Consider the following 16,499-nt stretch of genomic DNA (forward strand, 5'->3'; position numbering starts at 1 on the left):
CCAGTGCCCTCCCAGTGCTCCCAGTAACACCAGTGACACCACTGCCCTCCCCCAGTGCCCCCTCCTGCACCCCCTGGGACCTTCCCAGTGCCATCCCAGTAACACCAGTGCCTCCCAGTGCCCCCCGAGCACCCCCTGGGACCTTCCCAGTGCCCTCCCAGTAACACCAGTGCCTCCCAGTGCCCCTCGTGCACTCCCTGGGAGCCTCCCAGTGCTCCCAGTAACACCAGTGACACCGGTGCCCTCCCCCAGTGCCCCCTCCTGCACCCCCTGGGACCTTCTCAGTGCCATCCCAGTAACACCAGTGCCTCCCAGTGCCCCTCGTGCACTCCCTGGGAGCCTCCCAGTGCTCCCAGTAACACCAGTGACACCGGTGCCCTCCCCCAGTGCCCCCTCCTGCACCCCCTGGGACCTTCTCAGTGCCATCCCAGTAACACCAGTGCCTCCCAGTGCCCCTCGTGCACTCCCTGGGAGCCTCCCAGTGCTCCCAGTAACACCAGTGACACCGGTGCCCTCCCCCAGTGCCCCCTCCTGCACCCCCTGGGACCTTCTCAGTGCCATCCCAGTAACACCAGTGCCTCCCAGTGCCCCCCGAGCACCCCCTGGGACCTTCCCAGTGCCCTCCCAGTAACACCAGTGCCTCCCAGTGCCCCTCGTGCACTCCCTGGGAGCCTCCCAGTGCTCCCAGTAACACCAGTGACACCAGTGCCCTCCCCCAGTGCCCCTCCTGCACCCCCTGGGACCTCCCCAGTGCCCTCCCAGTGCTCCCAGTAACACCAGTGACACCGGTGCCCTCCCCCAGTGCCCCCTCCTGCACTCCCTGGGACCTTCCCAGTGCCATCCCAGTAACACCAGTGCCTCCCAGTGCCCGCCGTGCACCCCCTAGGACCTTCCCAGTGCCCTCCCAGTGCTCCCCGTAACACCAGTGACACCAGTGCCCTCCCCCAGTGCCCCTCGTGCACTCCCTGCGACCCTCCCAGTGTCCTCCCAGTGCCCTCCCAGTAACACGAGTGCCTTCCTAGTGCCTCCCAGTGCCCCTCATGCAATCCCTGGGACCCTCCCAGTGCTCCCAGTAACACCACTGCCCTCCCAGTAAAACCAGGACAAATGGTGCCTCCCAGTGCTCCCATTGCCTTCCCAGTTCTCCCAGTGCCCCTCCCCAGTGCCAACCAGTGCTCCCAGTGCCAACCAGTGCCAACCAGTGCTTTCTAGGCAATCCCAGTACCTCCCACAGACTCCCAGTACGTCCCAGTGCCTCCCAGTGCCTTCCCAGTGTCCTTATTGTCCTTCCCAGTACCTCCCAGTACCTTTATTGTCCCTCCCAGTATCTCCCAGTACTCTTAGTGAACTCCCCAGTGCCTCCCAGTGCCTTCCACAGACTCCCAGTACATCCCAGTGTCTCCCAGTGTCCTTATTGTCTCTCCCAGTAACTCCCAGTGCTCTCACTGAACTTCCCAGTGCCTTCCAGTGTCTCCCAGTGCCCTTATTGAACTCTCCAGTGCTTCCCAGTGCCTCCCAGTACCCTTACTGTCCCTCCCAGTGCCCTCCCAGAACACCCCGGTGCCTCCCAGTGCCTCCCAGTGCCCTCATTGTCCCTCCCAGTGCCTCCCAGTGCCCTTCCCAGAACCTTAATTGTCCCTCCCAGTATCTTCCAGTGATCTCACTGAACTCCCCAGTGCCTCCCAGTGCCCTTATTGAACTCCCCAGTACTTCCCAGTGCCTCCCAGTGCCCTCATTGTCCCTCCCAGTGCCCTTATTGAACCCCCCAGTGCTCCCAGTGCCTCCCAGAACTTACCAGTGTCCCTCCCAGTGACCTTCCCAGTACCCCTATTGTCCCTCCCAGTGCCTCCCAGTACCTCTCAGCGCCCTTAGTGAACTCCCCAGTGCTTCCCAGTACCATTATTGTCTCTCCCAGTGCCTCCCAGTACTTCCCAGTGCCCCTATTGTCTCTCCCAGTGCCTCCCAGTACCTTTATTGTGCCTCCCAGTACCTTTTTTATCCCTCCCAGTACCTCCCAGAGCCCTTTCCAGTCCCTCCCAGTACCTTTATTGTGCCTCCCAGTATTTCCCAGTGCCCTCACAGAACCTTTTTTATCCCTCCCAGTACCTCCCAGAGCCCTTTCCAGTCCCTCCCAGTACCTTTATTGTGCCTCCCAGTACTATTGTCCCTCCCAGTGCCTCCCAGTAGTTCCCAGCGCCCCTATTTTCCCCCCCAGTGTCTCCCAGTGCCTTCACAGAGCTCCCCAGTGCCTCCCAGTACTTCCCAGTGCCCCTATTGTCCCTCCCAGTGCCTTTATTATCCCTCCCAGTATTTCCCAGTGCCCTCACAGAACTCCCCAGTGTTTTCCAGTGCCTCCCAGTACCTTTATTGTCCCTCCCAGTAGTTCCCAGTGCCCCTATTGTCCCTCCCAGTGCCTTTATTGTCCCTCCCAGTATTTCCCAGTGCCCTCACAGAACTCCCCAGTGTTTTCCAGTGCCTCCCAGTACCTTTATTGTCCCTCCCAGTAGTTCCCAGTGCCCCTATTGTCCCTCCCAGTGCCTTTATTGTCCCTCCCAGTATTTCCCAGTGCCCTCACAGAACTCCCCAGTGTTTTCCAGTGCCTCCCAGTACCTTTATTGTCCCTCCCAGTATCTCCCAGTACTCTTAGTGAACTCCCCAGTGCCTCCCAGTGCCTTCCACAGACTCCCAGTACATCCCAGTGTCTCCCAGTGTCCTTATTGTCTCTCCCAGTAACTCCCAGTGCTCTCACTGAACTTCCCAGTGCCTTCCAGTGTCTCCCAGTGCCCTTATTGAACTCTCCAGTGCTTCCCAGTGCCTCCCAGTACCCTTACTGTCCCTCCCAGTGCCCTCCCAGAACACCCCGGTGCCTCCCAGTGCCTCCCAGTGCCCTCATTGTCCCTCCCAGTGCCTCCCAGTGCCCTTCCCAGAACCTTAATTGTCCCTCCCAGTATCTTCCAGTGATCTCACTGAACTCCCCAGTGCCTCCCAGTGCCCTTATTGAACTCCCCAGTACTTCCCAGTGCCTCCCAGTGCCCTCATTGTCCCTCCCAGTGCCCTTATTGAACCCCCCAGTGCTCCCAGTGCCTCCCAGAACTTACCAGTGTCCCTCCCAGTGACCTTCCCAGTACCCCTATTGTCCCTCCCAGTGCCTCCCAGTACCTCTCAGCGCCCTTAGTGAACTCCCCAGTGCTTCCCAGTACCATTATTGTCTCTCCCAGTGCCTCCCAGTACCTTTATTGTGCCTCCCAGTACCTTTATTGTGCCTCCCAGTACCTTTTTTATCCCTCCCAGTACCTCCCAGAGCCCTTTCCAGATTCCCACCATCCCCCCTCCCAGTGCTCCCAGTTCCCTCTGCACCCCCTCCCCAGTGCTCCCACTTCCCTCTGCCCCTCCTCCCCAGTGCTCCCAGTTCCCACTGTTCCAATACCCAGTGTTCCCAGTTCCCACCAGCCCCACTTCCCAGTGCTCCCAGTGCCCCTAGTTCCCTCTGCCCCCCCCTTCCCCAGTGCTCCCAGTTCCTACTGCCCCACTTCTCAGTGCTTCCAGTTCCCACCACCCCCACTTCCCAGTGCTCCCAGTACTCCCAGTTCCCTCTGCCCCACTTACCAGTGCTTCCAGTTCCCTCTGCACCCCCCCTTCCCAGTGCTCCCAGTGTCCTCAGTTCCCACCAACCCCACTTCCTAATGCTCCCAGTTTCCCTGTGCCGCTTTCCCCAGTGCTCCCAGTTCCCACTGCCCAGCTTCCCAGTGCTCCCAGTTAACACTGCCCAGCTTCCCAGTGCTCCCAGCTAACACTGCCCAACTTCCCAGTGTCCCCAGTTCCCACCACCCCCATCTCCCAGTGCTCCCAGTTCCCACTGCCCAGCTTCCCAGTGCTCCCAGTTAACACTGCCCAACTTCCCAGTGCTTCCAGTTCCCACCACCCCCACTTCCCAGTGTTCCCAGTTAACACTGCCCAACTTCCCAGTGCTTCCAGTTCCCACCACCCCCACTTCCCAGTGCTCCCAGTTCCCCCATGACTCCATCTCATTGGTTTTGCTCTTTTCTTTATTTTCCCCCAAACTGGAGGTGGTGGAACTGGTGGAACTGGAGCTGGAGGAACTGGAACTGGAGATGGTGGATAACACTGCCCAACTTCCCAGTGCTTCCAGTTCCCACCACCCCCACTTCCCAGTGTTCCCAGTTAACACTGCCCAACTTCCCAGTGCTTCCAGTTCCCACCACCCCCACTTCCCAGTGTTCCCAGTTAACACTGCCCAACTTCCCAGTGCTTCCAGTTCCCACCACCCCCACTTCCCAGTGTTCCCAGTTAACACTGCCCAACTTCCCAGTGCTTCCAGTTCCCACCACCCCCACTTCCCAGTGTTCCCAGTTAACACTGCCCAACTTCCCAGTGCTTCCAGTTCCCACCACCCCCACTTCCCAGTGTTCCCAGTTAACACTGCCCAACTTCCCAGTGCTTCCAGTTCCCACCACCCCCACTTCCCAGTGTTCCCAGTTAACACTGCCCAACTTCCCAGTGCTTCCAGTTCCCACCACCCCCACTTCCCAGTGTTCCCAGTTAACACTGCCCAACTTCCCAGTGCTTCCAGTTCCCACCACCCCCACTTCCCAGTGTTCCCAGTTAACACTGCCCAACTTCCCAGTGCTTCCAGTTCCCACCACCCCCACTTCCCAGTGTTCCCAGTTAACACTGCCCAACTTCCCAGTGCTTCCAGTTCCCACCACCCCCACTTCCCAGTGTTCCCAGTTAACACTGCCCAACTTCCCAGTGCTTCCAGTTCCCACCACCCCCACTTCCCAGTGTTCCCAGTTAACACTGCCCAACTTCCCAGTGCTTCCAGTTCCCACCACCCCCACTTCCCAGTGTTCCCAGTTAACACTGCCCAACTTCCCAGTGCTTCCAGTTCCCACCACCCCCACTTCCCAGTGTTCCCAGTTAACACTGCCCAACTTCCCAGTGCTTCCAGTTCCCACCACCCCCACTTCCCAGTGTTCCCAGTTAACACTGCCCAACTTCCCAGTGCTTCCAGTTCCCACCACCCCCACTTCCCAGTGTTCCCAGTTAACACTGCCCAACTTCCCAGTGCTTCCAGTTCCCACCACCCCCACTTCCCAGTGTTCCCAGTTAACACTGCCCAACTTCCCAGTGCTTCCAGTTCCCACCACCCCCACTTCCCAGTGTTCCCAGTTAACACTGCCCAACTTCCCAGTGCTTCCAGTTCCCACCACCCCCACTTCCCAGTGTTCCCAGTTAACACTGCCCAACTTCCCAGTGCTTCCAGTTCCCACCACCCCCACTTCCCAGTGTTCCCAGTTAACACTGCCCAACTTCCCAGTGCTTCCAGTTCCCACCACCCCCACTTCCCAGTGTTCCCAGTTAACACTGCCCAACTTCCCAGTGCTTCCAGTTCCCACCACCCCCACTTCCCAGTGTTCCCAGTTAACACTGCCCAACTTCCCAGTGCTTCCAGTTCCCACCACCCCCACTTCCCAGTGTTCCCAGTTAACACTGCCCAACTTCCCAGTGCTTCCAGTTCCCACCACCCCCACTTCCCAGTGTTCCCAGTTAACACTGCCCAACTTCCCAGTGCTTCCAGTTCCCACCACCCCCACTTCCCAGTGTTCCCAGTTAACACTGCCCAACTTCCCAGTGCTTCCAGTTCCCACCACCCCCACTTCCCAGTGTTCCCAGTTAACACTGCCCAACTTCCCAGTGCTTCCAGTTCCCACCACCCCCACTTCCCAGTGTTCCCAGTTAACACTGCCCAACTTCCCAGTGCTTCCAGTTCCCACCACCCCCACTTCCCAGTGTTCCCAGTTAACACTGCCCAACTTCCCAGTGCTTCCAGTTCCCACCACCCCCACTTCCCAGTGTTCCCAGTTAACACTGCCCAACTTCCCAGTGCTTCCAGTTCCCACCACCCCCACTTCCCAGTGTTCCCAGTTAACACTGCCCAACTTCCCAGTGCTTCCAGTTCCCACCACCCCCACTTCCCAGTGTTCCCAGTTAACACTGCCCAACTTCCCAGTGCTTCCAGTTCCCACCACCCCCACTTCCCAGTGTTCCCAGTTAACACTGCCCAACTTCCCAGTGCTTCCAGTTCCCACCACCCCCACTTCCCAGTGTTCCCAGTTAACACTGCCCAACTTCCCAGTGCTTCCAGTTCCCACCACCCCCACTTCCCAGTGTTCCCAGTTAACACTGCCCAACTTCCCAGTGCTTCCAGTTCCCACCACCCCCACTTCCCAGTGTTCCCAGTTAACACTGCCCAACTTCCCAGTGCTTCCAGTTCCCACCACCCCCACTTCCCAGTGTTCCCAGTTAACACTGCCCAACTTCCCAGTGCTTCCAGTTCCCACCACCCCCACTTCCCAGTGTTCCCAGTTAACACTGCCCAACTTCCCAGTGCTTCCAGTTCCCACCACCCCCACTTCCCAGTGTTCCCAGTTAACACTGCCCAACTTCCCAGTGCTTCCAGTTCCCACCACCCCCACTTCCCAGTGTTCCCAGTTAACACTGCCCAACTTCCCAGTGCTTCCAGTTCCCACCACCCCCACTTCCCAGTGTTCCCAGTTAACACTGCCCAACTTCCCAGTGCTTCCAGTTCCCACCACCCCCACTTCCCAGTGTTCCCAGTTAACACTGCCCAACTTCCCAGTGCTTCCAGTTCCCACCACCCCCACTTCCCAGTGTTCCCAGTTAACACTGCCCAACTTCCCAGTGCTTCCAGTTCCCACCACCCCCACTTCCCAGTGTTCCCAGTTAACACTGCCCAACTTCCCAGTGCTTCCAGTTCCCACCACCCCCACTTCCCAGTGTTCCCAGTTAACACTGCCCAACTTCCCAGTGCTTCCAGTTCCCACCACCCCCACTTCCCAGTGTTCCCAGTTAACACTGCCCAACTTCCCAGTGCTTCCAGTTCCCACCACCCCCACTTCCCAGTGTTCCCAGTTAACACTGCCCAACTTCCCAGTGCTTCCAGTTCCCACCACCCCCACTTCCCAGTGTTCCCAGTTAACACTGCCCAACTTCCCAGTGCTTCCAGTTCCCACCACCCCCACTTCCCAGTGTTCCCAGTTAACACTGCCCAACTTCCCAGTGCTTCCAGTTCCCACCACCCCCACTTCCCAGTGTTCCCAGTTAACACTGCCCAACTTCCCAGTGCTTCCAGTTCCCACCACCCCCACTTCCCAGTGTTCCCAGTTAACACTGCCCAACTTCCCAGTGCTTCCAGTTCCCACCACCCCCACTTCCCAGTGTTCCCAGTTAACACTGCCCAACTTCCCAGTGCTTCCAGTTCCCACCACCCCCACTTCCCAGTGTTCCCAGTTAACACTGCCCAACTTCCCAGTGCTTCCAGTTCCCACCACCCCCACTTCCCAGTGTTCCCAGTTAACACTGCCCAACTTCCCAGTGCTTCCAGTTCCCACCACCCCCACTTCCCAGTGTTCCCAGTTAACACTGCCCAACTTCCCAGTGCTTCCAGTTCCCACCACCCCCACTTCCCAGTGTTCCCAGTTAACACTGCCCAACTTCCCAGTGCTTCCAGTTCCCACCACCCCCACTTCCCAGTGTTCCCAGTTAACACTGCCCAACTTCCCAGTGCTTCCAGTTCCCACCACCCCCACTTCCCAGTGTTCCCAGTTAACACTGCCCAACTTCCCAGTGCTTCCAGTTCCCACCACCCCCACTTCCCAGTGTTCCCAGTTAACACTGCCCAACTTCCCAGTGCTTCCAGTTCCCACCACCCCCACTTCCCAGTGTTCCCAGTTAACACTGCCCAACTTCCCAGTGCTTCCAGTTCCCACCACCCCCACTTCCCAGTGTTCCCAGTTAACACTGCCCAACTTCCCAGTGCTTCCAGTTCCCACCACCCCCACTTCCCAGTGTTCCCAGTTAACACTGCCCAACTTCCCAGTGCTTCCAGTTCCCACCACCCCCACTTCCCAGTGTTCCCAGTTAACACTGCCCAACTTCCCAGTGCTTCCAGTTCCCACCACCCCCACTTCCCAGTGTTCCCAGTTAACACTGCCCAACTTCCCAGTGCTTCCAGTTCCCACCACCCCCACTTCCCAGTGTTCCCAGTTAACACTGCCCAACTTCCCAGTGCTTCCAGTTCCCACCACCCCCACTTCCCAGTGTTCCCAGTTAACACTGCCCAACTTCCCAGTGCTTCCAGTTCCCACCACCCCCACTTCCCAGTGTTCCCAGTTAACACTGCCCAACTTCCCAGTGCTTCCAGTTCCCACCACCCCCACTTCCCAGTGTTCCCAGTTAACACTGCCCAACTTCCCAGTGCTTCCAGTTCCCACCACCCCCACTTCCCAGTGTTCCCAGTTAACACTGCCCAACTTCCCAGTGCTTCCAGTTCCCACCACCCCCACTTCCCAGTGTTCCCAGTTAACACTGCCCAACTTCCCAGTGCTTCCAGTTCCCACCACCCCCACTTCCCAGTGTTCCCAGTTAACACTGCCCAACTTCCCAGTGCTTCCAGTTCCCACCACCCCCACTTCCCAGTGTTCCCAGTTAACACTGCCCAACTTCCCAGTGCTTCCAGTTCCCACCACCCCCACTTCCCAGTGTTCCCAGTTAACACTGCCCAACTTCCCAGTGCTTCCAGTTCCCACCACCCCCACTTCCCAGTGTTCCCAGTTAACACTGCCCAACTTCCCAGTGCTTCCAGTTCCCACCACCCCCACTTCCCAGTGTTCCCAGTTAACACTGCCCAACTTCCCAGTGCTTCCAGTTCCCACCACCCCCACTTCCCAGTGTTCCCAGTTAACACTGCCCAACTTCCCAGTGCTTCCAGTTCCCACCACCCCCACTTCCCAGTGTTCCCAGTTAACACTGCCCAACTTCCCAGTGCTTCCAGTTCCCACCACCCCCACTTCCCAGTGTTCCCAGTTAACACTGCCCAACTTCCCAGTGCTTCCAGTTCCCACCACCCCCACTTCCCAGTGTTCCCAGTTAACACTGCCCAACTTCCCAGTGCTTCCAGTTCCCACCACCCCCACTTCCCAGTGTTCCCAGTTAACACTGCCCAACTTCCCAGTGCTTCCAGTTCCCACCACCCCCACTTCCCAGTGTTCCCAGTTAACACTGCCCAACTTCCCAGTGCTTCCAGTTCCCACCACCCCCACTTCCCAGTGTTCCCAGTTAACACTGCCCAACTTCCCAGTGCTTCCAGTTCCCACCACCCCCACTTCCCAGTGTTCCCAGTTAACACTGCCCAACTTCCCAGTGCTTCCAGTTCCCACCACCCCCACTTCCCAGTGTTCCCAGTTAACACTGCCCAACTTCCCAGTGCTTCCAGTTCCCACCACCCCCACTTCCCAGTGTTCCCAGTTAACACTGCCCAACTTCCCAGTGCTTCCAGTTCCCACCACCCCCACTTCCCAGTGTTCCCAGTTAACACTGCCCAACTTCCCAGTGCTTCCAGTTCCCACCACCCCCACTTCCCAGTGTTCCCAGTTAACACTGCCCAACTTCCCAGTGCTTCCAGTTCCCACCACCCCCACTTCCCAGTGTTCCCAGTTAACACTGCCCAACTTCCCAGTGCTTCCAGTTCCCACCACCCCCACTTCCCAGTGTTCCCAGTTAACACTGCCCAACTTCCCAGTGCTTCCAGTTCCCACCACCCCCACTTCCCAGTGTTCCCAGTTAACACTGCCCAACTTCCCAGTGCTTCCAGTTCCCACCACCCCCACTTCCCAGTGTTCCCAGTTAACACTGCCCAACTTCCCAGTGCTTCCAGTTCCCACCACCCCCACTTCCCAGTGTTCCCAGTTAACACTGCCCAACTTCCCAGTGCTTCCAGTTCCCACCACCCCCACTTCCCAGTGTTCCCAGTTAACACTGCCCAACTTCCCAGTGCTTCCAGTTCCCACCACCCCCACTTCCCAGTGTTCCCAGTTAACACTGCCCAACTTCCCAGTGCTTCCAGTTCCCACCACCCCCACTTCCCAGTGTTCCCAGTTAACACTGCCCAACTTCCCAGTGCTTCCAGTTCCCACCACCCCCACTTCCCAGTGTTCCCAGTTAACACTGCCCAACTTCCCAGTGCTTCCAGTTCCCACCACCCCCACTTCCCAGTGTTCCCAGTTAACACTGCCCAACTTCCCAGTGCTTCCAGTTCCCACCACCCCCACTTCCCAGTGTTCCCAGTTAACACTGCCCAACTTCCCAGTGCTTCCAGTTCCCACCACCCCCACTTCCCAGTGTTCCCAGTTAACACTGCCCAACTTCCCAGTGCTTCCAGTTCCCACCACCCCCACTTCCCAGTGTTCCCAGTTAACACTGCCCAACTTCCCAGTGCTTCCAGTTCCCACCACCCCCACTTCCCAGTGTTCCCAGTTAACACTGCCCAACTTCCCAGTGCTTCCAGTTCCCACCACCCCCACTTCCCAGTGTTCCCAGTTAACACTGCCCAACTTCCCAGTGCTTCCAGTTCCCACCACCCCCACTTCCCAGTGTTCCCAGTTAACACTGCCCAACTTCCCAGTGCTTCCAGTTCCCACCACCCCCACTTCCCAGTGTTCCCAGTTAACACTGCCCAACTTCCCAGTGCTTCCAGTTCCCACCACCCCCACTTCCCAGTGTTCCCAGTTAACACTGCCCAACTTCCCAGTGCTTCCAGTTCCCACCACCCCCACTTCCCAGTGTTCCCAGTTAACACTGCCCAACTTCCCAGTGCTTCCAGTTCCCACCACCCCCACTTCCCAGTGTTCCCAGTTAACACTGCCCAACTTCCCAGTGCTTCCAGTTCCCACCACCCCCACTTCCCAGTGTTCCCAGTTAACACTGCCCAACTTCCCAGTGCTTCCAGTTCCCACCACCCCCACTTCCCAGTGTTCCCAGTTAACACTGCCCAACTTCCCAGTGCTTCCAGTTCCCACCACCCCCACTTCCCAGTGTTCCCAGTTAACACTGCCCAACTTCCCAGTGCTTCCAGTTCCCACCACCCCCACTTCCCAGTGTTCCCAGTTAACACTGCCCAACTTCCCAGTGCTTCCAGTTCCCACCACCCCCACTTCCCAGTGTTCCCAGTTAACACTGCCCAACTTCCCAGTGCTTCCAGTTCCCACCACCCCCACTTCCCAGTGTTCCCAGTTAACACTGCCCAACTTCCCAGTGCTTCCAGTTCCCACCACCCCCACTTCCCAGTGTTCCCAGTTAACACTGCCCAACTTCCCAGTGCTTCCAGTTCCCACCACCCCCACTTCCCAGTGTTCCCAGTTAACACTGCCCAACTTCCCAGTGCTTCCAGTTCCCACCACCCCCACTTCCCAGTGTTCCCAGTTAACACTGCCCAACTTCCCAGTGCTTCCAGTTCCCACCACCCCCACTTCCCAGTGTTCCCAGTTAACACTGCCCAACTTCCCAGTGCTTCCAGTTCCCACCACCCCCACTTCCCAGTGTTCCCAGTTAACACTGCCCAACTTCCCAGTGCTTCCAGTTCCCACCACCCCCACTTCCCAGTGTTCCCAGTTAACACTGCCCAACTTCCCAGTGCTTCCAGTTCCCACCACCCCCACTTCCCAGTGTTCCCAGTTAACACTGCCCAACTTCCCAGTGCTTCCAGTTCCCACCACCCCCACTTCCCAGTGTTCCCAGTTAACACTGCCCAACTTCCCAGTGCTTCCAGTTCCCACCACCCCCACTTCCCAGTGTTCCCAGTTAACACTGCCCAACTTCCCAGTGCTTCCAGTTCCCACCACCCCCACTTCCCAGTGTTCCCAGTTAACACTGCCCAACTTCCCAGTGCTTCCAGTTCCCACCACCCCCACTTCCCAGTGTTCCCAGTTAACACTGCCCAACTTCCCAGTGCTTCCAGTTCCCACCACCCCCACTTCCCAGTGTTCCCAGTTAACACTGCCCAACTTCCCAGTGCTTCCAGTTCCCACCACCCCCACTTCCCAGTGTTCCCAGTTAACACTGCCCAACTTCCCAGTGCTTCCAGTTCCCACCACCCCCACTTCCCAGTGTTCCCAGTTAACACTGCCCAACTTCCCAGTGCTTCCAGTTCCCACCACCCCCACTTCCCAGTGTTCCCAGTTAACACTGCCCAACTTCCCAGTGCTTCCAGTTCCCACCACCCCCACTTCCCAGTGTTCCCAGTTAACACTGCCCAACTTCCCAGTGCTTCCAGTTCCCACCACCCCCACTTCCCAGTGTTCCCAGTTAACACTGCCCAACTTCCCAGTGCTTCCAGTTCCCACCACCCCCACTTCCCAGTGTTCCCAGTTAACACTGCCCAACTTCCCAGTGCTTCCAGTTCCCACCACCCCCACTTCCCAGTGTTCCCAGTTAACACTGCCCAACTTCCCAGTGCTTCCAGTTCCCACCACCCCCACTTCCCAGTGTTCCCAGTTAACACTGCCCAACTTCCCAGTGCTTCCAGTTCCCACCACCCCCACTTCCCAGTGTTCCCAGTTAACACTGCCCAACTTCCCAGTGCTTCCAGTTCCCACCACCCCCACTTCCCAGTGTTCCCAGTTAACACTGCCCAACTTCCCAGTGCTTCCAGTTCCCACCACCCCCACTTCCCAGTGTTCCCAGTTAACACTGCCCAACTTCCCAGTGCTTCCAGTTCCCACCACCCCCACTTCCCAGTGTTCCCAGTTAACACTGCCCAACTTCCCAGTGCTTCCAGTTCCCACCACCCCCACTTCCCAGTGTTCCCAGTTAACACTGCCCAACTTCCCAGTGCTTCCAGTTCCCACCACCCCCACTTCCCAGTGTTCCCAGTTAACACTGCCCAACTTCCCAGTGCTTCCAGTTCCCACCACCCCCACTTCCCAGTGTTCCCAGTTAACACTGCCCAACTTCCCAGTGCTTCCAGTTCCCACCACCCCCACTTCCCAGTGTTCCCAGTTAACACTGCCCAACTTCCCAGTGCTTCCAGTTCCCACCACCCCCACTTCCCAGTGTTCCCAGTTAACACTGCCCAACTTCCCAGTGCTTCCAGTTCCCACCACCCCCACTTCCCAGTGTTCCCAGTTAACACTGCCCAACTTCCCAGTGCTTCCAGTTCCCACCACCCCCACTTCCCAGTGTTCCCAGTTAACACTGCCCAACTTCCCAGTGCTTCCAGTTCCCACCACCCCCACTTCCCAGTGTTCCCAGTTAACACTGCCCAACTTCCCAGTGCTTCCAGTTCCCACCACCCCCACTTCCCAGTGTTCCCAGTTAACACTGCCCAACTTCCCAGTGCTTCCAGTTCCCACCACCCCCACTTCCCAGTGTTCCCAGTTAACACTGCCCAACTTCCCAGTGCTTCCAGTTCCCACCACCCCCACTTCCCAGTGTTCCCAGTTAACACTGCCCAACTTCCCAGTGCTTCCAGTTCCCACCACCCCCACTTCCCAGTGCTCCCAGTTAACACTGCCCAACTTCCCAGTGCTTCCAGTTCCCACCACCCCCACTTCCCAGTGTTCCCAGTTAACACTGCCCAACTTCCCAGTGCTTCCAGTTCCCACCACCCCCACTTCCCAGTGCTCCCAGTTCCCCCATGACTCCATCTCATTGGTTTTGCTCTTTTCTTTATTTTCCCCCAAACTGGAGGTGGTGGAACTGGTGGAACTGGAGCTGGAGGAACTGGAACTGGAGATGGTGGAGCTGGAACTGGAGATGGTGGAACTGGAACTGGAGCTGGAGGAACTGGAACTGGAGATGGTGGAACTGGAACTGGAGCTGGAGGAACTGGAACTGGAAATGGTGGAGCTGGAGCTGGAGGAACTGGAACTGGAGGTGGAACTGGAGGTGATGGACCTAGAACTGGTGGAACTGGAGGTGATGGAGCTGGAGCTGGTAGAGCTGGTGGGGATGGAACTGGTGGAGATGATGGAGCTGGTGGGACTGGTGGGGCTGGAACTGGTGGAGATGATGGAGCTGGTGGGGCTGGAACTGGTGGAGATGATGGAGCTGGAGATGGTGGGGATGGAGGAGATGGAGGAGATGGGGCTGGAGGTGGTGGAGGTGATGGGGATGATGGGGATGGGGATGGTGGAGACGATGGAGCTGGAGGAGATGATGGGACTGGAGGGGCTGGAGATGGTGGAGATGATAGAGATGATGAAGATGGAGATGATGGAGGGAGTGGGTGGAGATGCTGGAGATGCTGGAGGGGCTGGAGATGCTGGAGATGCTGGAGGGGCTGGAGACGCTGGAGGGGCTGGAGATGCTGGAGGGGCTGAAGAGGCTGGAGATGCTGGAGATGCTGAGTCCTCACTGCTCCCTGAGGAGCCTCCGGATCCAGGACGCAGCACGACAGACGTTGGAGTAGACACCGGGTTGTCCCCGCCGGCCACACACGGCCATGCCCCAGGACACCACCCCCTGCAGGACCCCGTCGCACACCAAGGGGCCTCCCGAGTCCCCCTGGGGAGAAGGAGACGTGGTGGGACACCCTGGGGACCTGCCAGGACCCACCGGAGGGACCGAGGGGGAGGTGGGTGGTGGAACCTGCCATGGACCTTGTTCTGGGCTCATGGGCTGGGCTGGAGGTCCTGGGGGAACCTGAGACCCCCCATGGACCTGCCCACCTGCCATGGACTTTGGGTTGGAGGTCCTGGAGGAACCTGGGCCCTCCCAGGGACCTCTTACTGCTTCGGAGGTTCTGGAGGAACCTGAGACCCCCCATGGACCTGCCCACCTGCCATGGACTTTGGGTTGGAGGTCCTCCCAGAGGAACCTGAGACCTCCCAGAGGAACCTGAGACCTCCTAGAGGAACCTGAGACTTCTCATGGACCTTATTCTGGTCTCATGGGCTGGGCTGGAGGTACTGGGGGAACCTGAGACCCCCCATGGACCTTGTTCTGGTTTATTGGCCTGGGTTGGAGGTCCTGGAGGAACCTGAGACCTCCCAGAGGAACCTGAGGCCCCCTATGGACCTGCCCACCTGTCATGGACCTTGGGTTGGAGGTCCTGGAGGAACCAAGACCCGCCATGGACCTTGTTCTGGTTTCATGGGCTGTGTTGGAGGTCCTGGAGGAACCCAAGACCCCCATAGACCTTGGTTGGAGGTCCTGGAGGAACCCAAGACCCCCATGGACCTTGGTTGGAGGTCCTGGAGGAACCCAAGACCCCCATGGACCTTGTTTGGAGGTCCTGGAGGAACCCAAGACCCCCATAGACCTTGGTTGGAGGTCCTGGAGGAACCCAAGACCCCCCATGGACCTTGGTTGGAGGTCCTGGAGGAATCCAAGACCCCCATAGACCTTGGTTGGAGGTCCTGGAGGAACCCAAGACCCCCCATGGACCTTGGTTGGAGGTCCTGGAGGAACCCAAGACCCCCATGGACCTGGGTTGGAGATCCTGGAGGAACCCAAGACCCCCATGGACCTTGTTCTGGTTTCATGGGCTGGGTTGGAGGTCCTGGAGGAACCCAAGACCCCCATGGACCTTGGTTGGAGGTCCTGGAGGAACCCAAGACCCCCATGGACCTTCCCACCTCCCACTGGTCCATCCCCTGGTTCCACGGCCACTGTTGAAGGACCCCCAAACCCTCCCCCCTGGTCCCACCACCACCTGCTGCTGGTTCTCCAAGACCCATGGACCGCCTGGAGGTGACCAGAGGGATGTCCCCAAGGTGTCCCCTCACCTGGCAGGAGTCGATGCCCCCCTGGGGGACCCCAGCACAGAACATGTTGCGGGTGACGGCGTTTCCGTAGGCCCTGGAGCACTTGGCTTCTCCAAAGGTCTGGATGGCTGCACATTGGAGGTCCTTGGGCAGCAGAGCTGGAGGAGAAGGTGGGGGATGGAGAGAAGGGTCAGGAAGGGGCAACCACCTGGGGGGGGGGGGGGCTGAAGCTTTGGTGGGACCTCAGGACACTGGTGGGACGAACTGAACCTCCATCCTGGAGGAGAAGGAGTCACCACCAGTTGGTGGGTGTTGAGGTGCCACCATGGAAACCCCCATCCCCTTGGCCCACCCGAGAAGGTCACCAGACCTTCCTTGTCCTTGGAGACCCCTCCCTGAGGTCTCCACCCCCCTCCCACACCATCCCAGTACCTCCAGGAGATTTAATGGTTCCCCATCCGGAGACGCTGCACCTCATGCCAGGCCTGGGGCACCTGGTGGCCAACCTGATCCTCTTGATGCTGTTGCTGAACTCCACGGGTTTGTTCAACCTCAGGACCATGAAGTCGTTGTCGTTCTTGCGGGGGTTGTAGGAGGGGTGGACCCAGAGCTTGGTGATGGTTCTCACCTCCCCCGTCCCCGACCTCAACGTGTCCGTCCCGATCAGCACCTGCAGGTCCCTGGCCCAGGGGGGGGTGGAGAACGTCAAGAAACCCACCTTGGTCCCACCACGACCCCCCCTTGGTTGCCCAGCAAGACCTCGAAGCTTCTCCGATGTTCCTTGGGCTGTGGAGCCTCCTCATCCCACCTCCCACGGGGAGGACTCGGGAGCCAAACCCTCCTCCAGGAGGTCCTGGGTGGCTCAGGGGAGCCCTGGGGACCTTCCCCCACCAGAGGGGACCCGTTGGGTTTGGT

The 16,499-nt window shown here is 58.6% G+C and overlaps 2 protein-coding genes across 2 annotated transcripts in view; one reads left to right on the plus strand and one right to left on the minus strand.

Moving 5' to 3' along the window:
• The window catches only part of LOC104394516 (uncharacterized protein PB18E9.04c-like), a 6,142-nt gene extending 2,382 nt beyond the window's left edge, over window positions 1-3,760 (plus strand). The window contains 3 exon segments of the mRNA XM_010004117.1: window positions 1,789-1,924; window positions 3,147-3,196; window positions 3,717-3,760. Of these exon segments, the coding sequence (XP_010002419.1) occupies window positions 1,789-1,924; window positions 3,147-3,196; window positions 3,717-3,760 (230 nt within the window).
• Window positions 3,761-13,545: 9,785 nt separating this feature from the next.
• LOC104394517 overlaps window positions 13,546-16,499 on the minus strand; it is a 12,521-nt gene continuing 9,567 nt past the window's right edge. Inside the window, exons 7-12 of the mRNA XM_010004118.1 lie at window positions 16,017-16,264; window positions 15,606-15,742; window positions 14,234-14,382; window positions 13,790-13,908; window positions 13,649-13,710; window positions 13,546-13,590 (exon numbers count right to left, since the gene is read on the minus strand). Coding sequence (XP_010002420.1) covers window positions 13,546-13,590; window positions 13,649-13,710; window positions 13,790-13,908; window positions 14,234-14,382; window positions 15,606-15,742; window positions 16,017-16,264 — 760 coding nt within the window. The remainder of the gene's footprint in view (window positions 13,591-13,648; window positions 13,711-13,789; window positions 13,909-14,233; window positions 14,383-15,605; window positions 15,743-16,016; window positions 16,265-16,499) is intronic.

This window comes from Chaetura pelagica, unplaced genomic scaffold (genome assembly GCF_000747805.2).
Source record: "Chaetura pelagica isolate M959 unplaced genomic scaffold, ChaPel_1.0 scaffold888, whole genome shotgun sequence".
Lineage (NCBI taxonomy): Eukaryota > Metazoa > Chordata > Aves > Apodiformes > Apodidae > Chaetura > Chaetura pelagica.